The sequence below is a fragment of the Chenopodium quinoa genome, unplaced genomic scaffold, assembly GCF_001683475.1.
Source record: "Chenopodium quinoa cultivar QQ74 unplaced genomic scaffold, ASM168347v1, whole genome shotgun sequence".
Classification (NCBI taxonomy): Eukaryota; Viridiplantae; Streptophyta; class Magnoliopsida; order Caryophyllales; family Amaranthaceae; genus Chenopodium; species Chenopodium quinoa.
In genome coordinates, this window is record NW_018743937.1 from 3,908,375 (window position 1) to 3,919,362 (window position 10,988).

The 10,988-nt window shown below is 36.2% G+C and overlaps 1 protein-coding gene across 1 annotated transcript; it reads left to right on the forward strand.

Annotated features, from left to right (window-relative positions):
* Positions 1 to 5,515: 5,515 nt before the first annotated feature.
* LOC110688669 (protein FAR-RED IMPAIRED RESPONSE 1-like) lies at positions 5,516 to 7,033 on the forward strand. Its single transcript, XM_021865402.1, has 2 exons — positions 5,516 to 5,618; positions 5,967 to 7,033. The coding sequence occupies exons 1-2, from the start codon at positions 5,516 to 5,518 to the stop codon at positions 7,031 to 7,033; spliced, it is 1,170 nt and encodes a 389-aa protein (XP_021721094.1).
* Positions 7,034 to 10,988: the final 3,955 nt, after the last annotated feature.

The following is a 10,988-nucleotide window of genomic DNA, read 5'->3' on the forward strand; positions in this document are numbered from 1 at the left end:
TGCTTGGTTAGTCTTTCAAGCATTTGGTCGATAAAAGGGAGAGGAAAATGATCCTTGTTGGTGGATGCATTTAGACGTCTATAGTCTATGCACATCCTCCAACCAGTCACCGTTCTAGTTGAAATGAGATTACCATTCTCATTTTCAACTACGGTCATTCCTCCCTTTTTAGGAACCACATGAACGGGGGAAACCCATCTAGAACTCGAAATGGGGAAGATGATGCCGGCATCAAGGAGTTTGATGATTTCTTTCTTCACCACCTCCCCCATTTGAGGATTGAGTTTCCTTTGCCTCTCAATGGAAGGCTTAGCACCCTCCTCAAGTGTTATGTGGTGCATACATAAAGCGGGGCTAATACCTTTGAGGTTATCTATGGTATAGCCTAAAGCACCTTGGTGATCTCTCAAAACACCACATAACATTTGAGTTTGGCACTCGTTCAAAGAAGAATTCACAATAACCGAAAAAGTTGAATTGGGGCCCAATAACTCATACCTTAGGTGTGATGGTAGAGGTTTCAACTCTACCATTGGAATACCCTTACCTTCTCTTGAGGTAGCTACTTCTAATGCATCATGCGTTGTGATTCCCATGCACACTTGCTCATTGCTTGATTCTGTACTTCCTTCAAGCATTTCTTCATACAATGCCATCTCTTTGCTTTGGTCACCTATCTTTTCCTTGTTCAAAAGGACATTCTCAAGGGCATCGTTAGTAGTGAGCAAGTGCTCATGCATAGAAGTTACAATAGAATCAATAGTATCAATCACCATGCAATTATCAAGACTAGAGCTTGGATATTTCATGCTCTCATTCAAATCAAATTCTATCACCTCATCTCCTACTTTTAGTGAAATTTTAGCACTTTGAACATCTATTAAAGCACCCGAAGTAGCAAGAAAAGGTCTTCCTAGAATTATTGGAATGTTAACATCTTCATCCATCTCTAACACAACAAAATCCACCGGAATTACAAACTTTCCCACTCTTAGGGGAACATCCTCTACCTTACCCTTTGGAAATTTAATGCATCTATCGGCCAATTGTAAGGTAATGTTAGTGGGTAGAAGTTCCCCTATCTCAAGTCTTTGATATACCGAATATGGCATAAGGCTAACACTAGCCCCAAGGTCACACAAGGCATTATCAATTTGCATTTTATATATTGCACAAGGGATTGAAAAGTTACCGGGATCTTTTAACTTTGGTGGCATCTTATTCATGATAATAGCACTACAATTCTCGGTGAGATTCACCGTTTCCACCACATCACACTTTCTCCTTCCACTCAAAATATCTTTTAAAAACCTAGCATAGTTAGGCATTTGCTTGATAGCATCGGTAAAAGGGGTTGAAAGGTGAATTTGCTTCAGTGTTTCAAGGAATTTTCCGAATTGCACATCTAATTTGTGTCTCACAAATTTATGGGGATATGGAAGTCTTTGCAATTGTTTGGTTTCTTTTTCACTCTCTTTTTCTTTTTCATTCTCTTTTTCTTTTTCATTCTCAAAATCACTCTCAAGTGGAGGCTCACTCATGTTCACTTTCTCATTGTTTTCCTTAGGGACACTCTCTTCCAACACTTTCCCACTCCTAGTTGATATAGCATTCACCGGTTTCTTGGGGTCAAGTCCTTGGGGTGGAAGTTTAGAAGTGCTAGCTCCCTCTTTTAAAGCATTGGCCAATTGAGAAATTTGTGTTTCAAGCATTTGTTATGGGTCATTACTTCATTAAACTTCTCATCACTAGTGGCCATGAAAGTGTTGAACATTTTGGCTTGGCTTTCCATCATCTCTTCTAGGCTAGACTTTTGTGGAGGTGGTTGAGTGTAACAATTGTCTTTTTGTGCTCTAGGACCTCTCACATTGGAATTATCATTTTGGTTGTTAAAGCCTCTATTACCATTATTATTCCAATTGTTCCGGTTATTAGAACTCCCCCCTTGGTGGTATTGGCCTTGATTTCCATAGTTTCCTTGATTGTTATGATTATGGTTACCATAACCACTTTGTTGGTTGTAATTACCTTGGGGATTTTGGTCCCTTTGGTTTCTACCACCCCATTGGTTGTGGTTGTGGTAATCATAATCATTTCCTCTTTGATTGAAATTATTCCCTTGCCCTCTTTGATTGGGTGGTAAGTATCGTTGGTTGTCATTCCTAGGTCTATTATCATAAGACAAGGCATTGACATGTTCATTTTCATACTCATTACCATCATCATTAAGGGGTTGGGATTGGGAATCAAAATTACAAGAAGATGTATCATGGTCATAAGACCCACAATTATCACAAAATAAGCATCCACTGGGCATGTTATTAGATGTAGAAGTAGAAGGGTTAGAACTCATACCTCTCCCCTTAGATTGGGAGGAAAAGTTTTGGCGCGAAGTGGAGGACTCAAGCTTAGCTTTGATCGATGTCATCTCCTTTCCAAGATTTGTAATTTGGGATGTCAAGTTGTTTATAGCATTGAGGTGATCTACCGAATAAGCCGCCCCCCCACTCTTGCTTGTGGATTCTCTTTCATTTTCTTGCCAATCCATGTGGTGCCTTACCACATCTTCAATGATCTCAATCACTTGATCTTCGGTTTTATTCATGATTGGCCCACCGGCTCCCGCATCCAAGCTTGTTTTGCCTTGAGAACTCAAGCCTCCATAGAAGATTTGTAAAACTTGGTATGTTGGGATTCCATGGTGAGGGCACTCTCTTTGGTACTCCTTGTACCTCTCCCAAGCTTCATAGAAAGTCTCACTACCCCTTTGCTGAAAGCCTTGAATTAGAGCTCTTGCCTCGGCTGTCTTCTTTTGAGAGTAGAATCTCCCTAAGAAAGCCGTGGTGACCTCATCCCAAGTCCTCAAAGAATTGGGTCTCACCTCCTTCTCAAGCCATTCGAGAGCCCTTCCTATTAAGGAGAAAGGAAATAGTTTTAGTCTCACAAACTCTTGAGTGACCCCATTCACCTTGATCGTGTTGCAATATTTCTCAAACTCGTTCAAATGTGAAAGAGGGCTCTCGTGTTTTGCTCCACTAAATTGTCTCCTCTCAATCAAATTTATCATTGCGGGCCTAATCTCGAAGTCATTGGCCGGGGTGTTTGGGGGAGCAATCCCACTTGAAGCTCTATAAGCTCCCGGAGTTCCCATCTCCTTCAAAGGTCTTGGAGGTGGTGGTGGTGGGTTGTCACCCATTGGATTTCTTTGTGGTTCCAGGTTGGATTCTCTTCTTGGGGAAGTGGAGGACCGCGAACGAGATCTCCTTCTTCTTCTAAGGGTTTGCTCAATCTTGGGATCGTAAGGCACCAACTCACGATGTTGAGTCCTACGCATACGCACTCAACAAACACAATTAGTAGCAAGGCTACAAGCGTAGCCAAAAAGGAAAACAACTCTTTTTGTGTTTTTTTTTAAAGGTGAATTAGACTCAAGCAATCAAATAGCAATCAACAACACCGCTCCCTGACAACGGCGCCATTTTGACGAGCGCTAAATCGGTCGCACAATTTAGGCTCATTCAAACACATTTATAACAAACACCTCACTCAAACAAGTACAATGGCAAGCAAAGGTTCGGTCACGGAGAACGGGAATCAAATGCTAAATAATCTTAATGCTCAAGCTAAATCGAAATCAAGGTATAAGTGGTGATTAACTAACAAACTACAACTAAAGGTTGAATTCAAGGGATTAAAACACTAGGGGAATGGGATTCACTCAACCAATAGCAATTAGGCAAATAGGGAGGAATGAGGGTAATGGAATAGCAAAGACCACATGTAAGATCAACATCAAACGATATGAAAACAACTCAGATTACTAAGCTTAGATCCCTCATTCACTTAGCAACAAAAGATACATAATCATATTGCAATAGGTAATGAAACATTCAACTCACATTTCCATGTCGAACCAAACATTTCATGCCATCAAGTTCAATAATCTAGGTTAATTACTCCTATCATGAAGAACTAACAAGCAATCCCATATAATCAAGTTTAGTCGCAATCCATCATCAAAATCACTCCCAAACTCACATAATCACCAATAGGTTGAGTTTCACCCAACCCCTAGCCAAGAGGACTACTCACAATTCATTGTGAGTACATGCAAATTCCAAGCTTGGATTATAAGCGATTCTAAGATTTGGAAAAACAAGTGATTATCTATGGACAAAGCTAACATGCAACAACAATATATCAAGATTGAGAGAAAATCAAGTGGCTTACAAAACAAAAAATAAAATCAGAAAATAATGAAGGACAAATGAAAGAAGTTACTATTGAAGCTTCAAAAATGTTGGATAATTGCTGAAATTCTTGAGATAAATCTTGAAATTTGCTTCTACAATGATTAGATTTGAGAGTTTCTAAAACTAAATCAACTAATTTAATGAAGTTGCTAACTAAGAGAGAGTATCTTTTTTTGCTGAAAACTATTCTACTGTTTTTCTTCTCTCCCCCCCGAAAAACGATCTCAAAAGGACCTTAAATAGTCCGTGCAAAATTGGCTGAGATCGGGAAAAGGTCCGACCGAACTCTGGGTAGGTTCGGTCGGACTCAGGGTAGGTTCGGTCGAACTCTGTGTAGGTTCGGTCGAACCTCCCTGATCCTTGTTTGGTCGAACTTTTGAGGTTCGACCTCTCCTGCAAAATTGCTGAAAACTGATTTGACACTGCCTTCACTGCACCCAGGAGGTTCGGTCAAACTTTTCAAAAGTTTGACCACACCTAGGTTCGACCGGACCTTTCAGAGGTTCGGCCACACCTCCTCTTGCACTTCCTTTTCTTGCTTCCTCTCCTTCCCTTTTGCTCCTCTTGCCTTTGTCCATGGCTTCCATACTTGGCCAAGGGGCCTCCCACCGTGCATAGGACCGTCATGGAACCTGCAGAAGATACCAAAGTTCACGAGAGCATGGGGATGATAAAATAATGCATAAAGATTATCAAAATAAGCGCAAATAAGCATTACTTTTCATCAATACATAAAGAAGCCATAAGAGGATAAATGAGGTGGAAAAAACTAAGAAAAATAAGAGGAAAAAGACCTAAATGCTACCCCTAAGAGTGACATATATGTCACTCATCAGTGTGATGGAATATGCCAAGCAGATTAGAAGGCTTTCGGGAAGGTAATAGCGTTTGACACGACTTACAAAGTCAACGCATACCAGAAACCATTCGTTGTTGTCGTTGGAGTAAATCATCATAGGAAGACTGTACCCTTAGGTGTTGCGTTGATTGCAAACGAAACAACTGACACATACATATGGGTGTTAGAACAATTAAAAGAGGCAGGTGGCAGTGTGGCTCCATATACCATTGTCACAGATGGGGACAAGGCTATTGCTTTAGCTATTAAAGAGGTTTTCCCACATGCGCATCATAGGTTATTTCTGTGGCATCTTATGCGCAACATCAAGGGCCACACAAACAAACGGTTTTGCAGTGGTTTTATGAAATGTGTAGACGGTGCTCGTACACCAACTGAGTTTGAAGAGGCTTGAAAGGACTTAATGAAAGCATACGATGCACTGAGAGATAAAAAGTGGGCACAAGAGCTGTACAGTAATAAGGAAAAATGGGCGGAGGCTTTCATGGTGGGACAATTTTATGCAGGTAAGTACATTTTAGATATTAATGTAATTACATATATCATATTCTATCATTACATATTTTAATTTGATAGCGCTTATTATGTTTATCGGTGTTTGTTCATTACCTATATCACCCAAATAACACTTTGGTTATATGTATTCATCTGAATAAGAAAATAAGTATTAATTGTTGTATTTAATGTAATCTATATATAGTACAGTAATGGATCATTACATTAAATATTTTCCGATCATTAGTTGTATAGGTAATCCTTAATAAACCTAAGTGGTATTCCAAATATTTAATTGTAATCGAATATATATGTGATATAATTGATTACAGTATTGGTTAATACACATTTGTATGCAGGCATGAGAAGCACCCAAAGATGTGAGTCCATAAATAGTACATTGAAAACGGTTATAACATCAAAAATAATGTTGTATCGTTTTGTGGAGTTGTATGACCAAGTCCTTGAGCATATACGATTTGAAGAAGATAAAGATGATTACATCTCAACACATACATTTCCAGTAATAACTGGGGTCTTGCCTGAAATTAAGACACAAGCAGCACGAACCTACACAAGGAACGTGTACAATTTGTTTTTGAAGGAATTAAGTTTTGAATCAGGACACATTGTGACCAAGACTAAGGAAGAAAAAGGACATCGTGATGGGGCTCCAACCACTTTTTGGTTAAACGACTGTGTGAACAAAGATTGCAATTACGTTGTGTGTTACAACCAGAAACTGCAACAAATGGTTTGTTGTTGTATGAAGTACAACTCCATTGGTTTACCATGTCGACATATGTTTGCAGTAATGAAGTTCAAAGGAATGGTTGAGATACCATCCGGTTGTATTCTTCGTAGGTGGACAATCAGAGCCAAGGTGCATCTGCAGAATACATACAAGGAGCATGATTTTCAGAAGAGAAACGACCAGGCATCATCAAATGGACGTTATGCATTCCTCACTGGATTAAGTGCACAACTTTGTAGAATGGTTTCTTCATCGTATGATCGATCAACTTGGGTGAGAGACAAGTTAGCAAAAATGCTGTTGGAAATTGAAAATGAGAAAATAAATCCCAAGGAAAAGGACATCTTAAAAGACCAAAAGGTTAATAAAGGAAAAGGCAGGGGTAGACCCAAAAAGAGTGAAGTCAAAACCACTAGGAATGATAATATAGTCCAGGGCATTCAAATTGGTCGTGATGTTCATGATATCACTCACGTGGTTCATAAAGCTCCAACAACTTCTGAAACAAAAACGTCACCGATCAAAAGTGGTGGTTTCGTTGAGCTATTGAGAAACTTCATGCCAAGGACATACAATACTGGCAATGCAGCAAACGCGACCGATTGTTATGAAGTCAGTGCATTTGAAAAGTTTCCCACCATCTTCGATTGGGACCCAAATACGGATTTTTAGATGCCATAGTTCGTTTTAATTTTGAATTAAGACTTTTCAATTTTTGAAAAGGTGGTTAAGGTGTTTAATGTAATGAATTTATAATAGGTATTTACCTATTAGATTATATGATATTGCATATTGTGAGCTTTATTTTTTTGGTAATAACACTGGGAATTGCTTTTGGATGCTATTATTTATAATTTTACTGTTTGAATACCTTATATAGCACATTTGGCATTGACATTAAGATTTCAATGTTATTACATTATCATCAATCTTTACTTAATCGATTTAGTATCGCATTACTCTTACAACCTTTTTTTTATTATATTGGCAATGACATATATATGTAGGGGTGAACATGGTCTGGTTTGGTGCGGTTTGAGTATAAACCAAACCAAACCGCAAAATACGATTTGGCCAATTTTCCAAACCAAACCAAACCATATTAATATTGAAACCAAACCAAACCAAACCGTAATAATGGGTTTGGTGCGGTTTGGTTTGCGGTTTATGATGAGACGACATTTTTTTCCTAAAAATTGTCAAATATTAATAAATTTATAATAAAGTTCAAATAATTAGCCCAAACGGATTAAATTATACTACAAAGTTTTAATAAAAATAACAACCAACTAATCAAGTGCTAACACAAAAACACATAATAAAAATAATACATAACAAATTAACAGTGGAAAAAAACATAATACATTTGTCCAAAAAAAAAATTCATACTACATTATAGATTTTAATAATTGGCAGCTACTTGACAACATCAGGGGCTACTCTATGTGATATCAATGATTACCGGAGCTAAACTAATCTTGGAGTATAGTATTATACTGAATTACTGACCGTCTTCTAATGATTTTTCATGTTTTTTATTATTATTTTTTTCTTTTTTAAAATATATAATAACTATTTTATTTTTTATAAATATTATATAAATATTAAAATGCGGTTTACTGGTTTACGGTTTGCTTTGGTTTATAATTTTTGAAAAACCAAACCAAACCGCAAACCGTATTTCCCAAAATATCGAAACCAAACCGTATTTTTCCAAACCGTAAACCAAACCAAACCGCTAAAATGCGGTTTGGTCTGGTTTGGTTACGACCAAACTCTGTACAACCCTATATATATAGGTGTTGTATTACCTATGTCTTCCACTGTAAATTTTCCCTTTGTTTTTAACACTGGGAATTGCTTTTGGATGCTATTATTTATAATTTTACTGTTTGAATACCTTATATAGTACATTTGGCATTGACATTAGGATTTCAATGTTATTACATTATCATCAATCTTTACTTAACCTATTCAGTATCGCATTACTCTTACAACCTTTTTTTATTATATTGGCAATGACATATATATGGGTGTTGTATTACCTATGTCTTCCACTATAAATTTTCCCTTTGTTTTTAACACTGGGAATTTCTTTTGGATGCTATTATTTATAATTTTACTGTTTGAATACCTTATATAGCACATTTGGCATTGACATTAAGATTTCAATGTTATTACATTATCATCAATCTTTACTTAATCTATTCAGTATCGCATTACTCGAACAACCTTTTTTTTATTATACTGGCAATGACATATATTAGGGTGTTGTATTACCTATGTCTTCCACTGTAAATTTTCCCTTTTTTTTTTAACCTTTTTTTAACAAAGCACAGGTTTAGTTAAAATAAAGTATAATATGAAATTTTTTATAGAAAAATAAATAAATAAATAGTATTATGTGAAAATATTTTTTGAGGAATAGTATTATGGATTACTTGAATACACTTACTGTATATTTGAAATAAAATATTAAAGAATCTTTATTTGTTGGTAATGTTTCCAAAAAACTAGAATTACAACTAAATCTTTACCAAAAAAATAAATAAATAAATTAATTAAAAAAACAAATAACAAAAAATACTGAAGTGCACAAATATACAAAAGGGTATTCCGGATTTTGGTTGAGGTCATTCCCTAAACGAGGTTCAACAACAATGACGGTATAAATTTATATACTTTTGGTTTAATGTTGTTATTTTTATAATGTTCAGTAATTTCAAAGTTAAAGTTAAAATTATATGTATGTAGGTACCTTGGAATCTATTGTGTCAACTAGAAGCATTTGTGTCATTAGTAAAAGGATTTCCAAGAGAGAAAAAAGATAAAATAGAGGCTATAGGTTTTGGGTTTCTGTTACACTACATCACTAAGACAACGAGAAAGACTATGTGCAAGTGGGTTATAGACCACTTTGATCCGTCAACAAGAACATTAGGGGTTTATGGGGATAAAATACAGATCACAAACATCCATGTTGAGTACCTGTTGGGATTTAAAGATCATGGCTTTGATATTGATAGTGCGGAGTTAGCCAATGTGAATGCCATTGATGAAAAGCTTTTGAGGTTTACAAAACTGAAAGTCCAAGGCATGGCATCTGAACTAAGGAAAATTGCGTATGACGATCCACAATTTGAACGTATGTTTGTTGTTTTTGTCATGACTGCACTAATATGCCCAAGCGTTGAGGAAAAGCCAAAAATGGGATAGCTTCATCTTGTTGTCGAACTAGATTGTATAAAGCATTGGAATTTCGTAAAGTTTGTGCTTGATAGTTCGGTTGATGCTATATCTGAATTCAAGGCCGAGGAGAAACCTACACATTTGGGAGGGTTTTCCTTGCTCTTGATGGTAAGCTACTTTTAATTGTTAAAATATATCTTTATCATATTTTTTACAATTTAAAAAAAAAAAATCAAATTGTTCTGTTTCGCACCAAATGTGTAGTTAGGTTATGTCAAATGTTATAGTCAAAGATTACAATAGTAAATATAGGTGTATTGTCCTGTATTTTATATGTTAGGTAATGACAAATGATAAATATGTTGATTACTTAAAGCTTATTTTGCTGTAAAGCGTACTATTCCATATAATATATGTATAAATTGTATTTACATATTATATATATAGGGATAACCTATGCCCTGCATAAAATATTCATTGTTTACACTGATGTTGTAGCGGTTGTTTCCAAAGTAAATATTAAGTTTTAGAGTAATGTAAATTATGTTTTAGCTAATGAAAAATGATACATATATTTGATTACCAGTAACACAACTTAAATTTGTTTTGAGGATTACTGGTGCACTATGTTAAATATTTTTTGTGTACACACCTATGTTGTAGTTGATGATTACCAAAGTAAATAAATTTTGAATGTCCTGTATTCACAACGTTAGGTAATGCCACTTTCTGACTTTAATGATTACCAGTAACATTATTATTTCAAAATCCTAGTATAGCATGTACTGTCTGATATCATGTAGTGCCATAAGGAAGTTTTGGTGATTACCTATGTAATGAATTTCAATAGATCTCTTGTGTTAACCGAAAATCAAAGTGTTATTGTTATTCTTGATGCAGGCAATATTTTGTGAGTTTTCTCCTAGAGATGGGCTGTATAACATTTGGAAGTATGATTTACCTCGGATTAGGGATTGGAGTGATGCGAACATGAAGAAACTGCATAACTTAATCAGCGGTTTGAAGGATGGCTACAAGACAAATAAAGTAAGTTCTAATATCTTTGTTTATAACATGTTTGTTTATATTATGTTTGTTTATAATGTACACTAATTTTTGTGTGCAATGCAGTTAATGGGGGTGATCGACGGGGACAAAGCAGAAATTGTTGGAAAGGTTCCACCACAATTTCAAGAGATCGTCGAGAAGGGGTTTCACTTAATTCAGGATAAGATTGATAGATGGGGTTCAGCCACGAATCAAATGTGGAGGTTGTTGGGGAGTTATATAGCAGATTTGCACGAGGCAAGCGAAGAACCTGTTGAGGAAAAGAAGTTGAAAAAGAAAGGGAGTGGGAATGGAAAAAATGCAGAAAGTGAAAGTGAAAGTGATTATGAAGATGAGGAGGATACCGGTGCCGGATGATTTTGCAGATGAT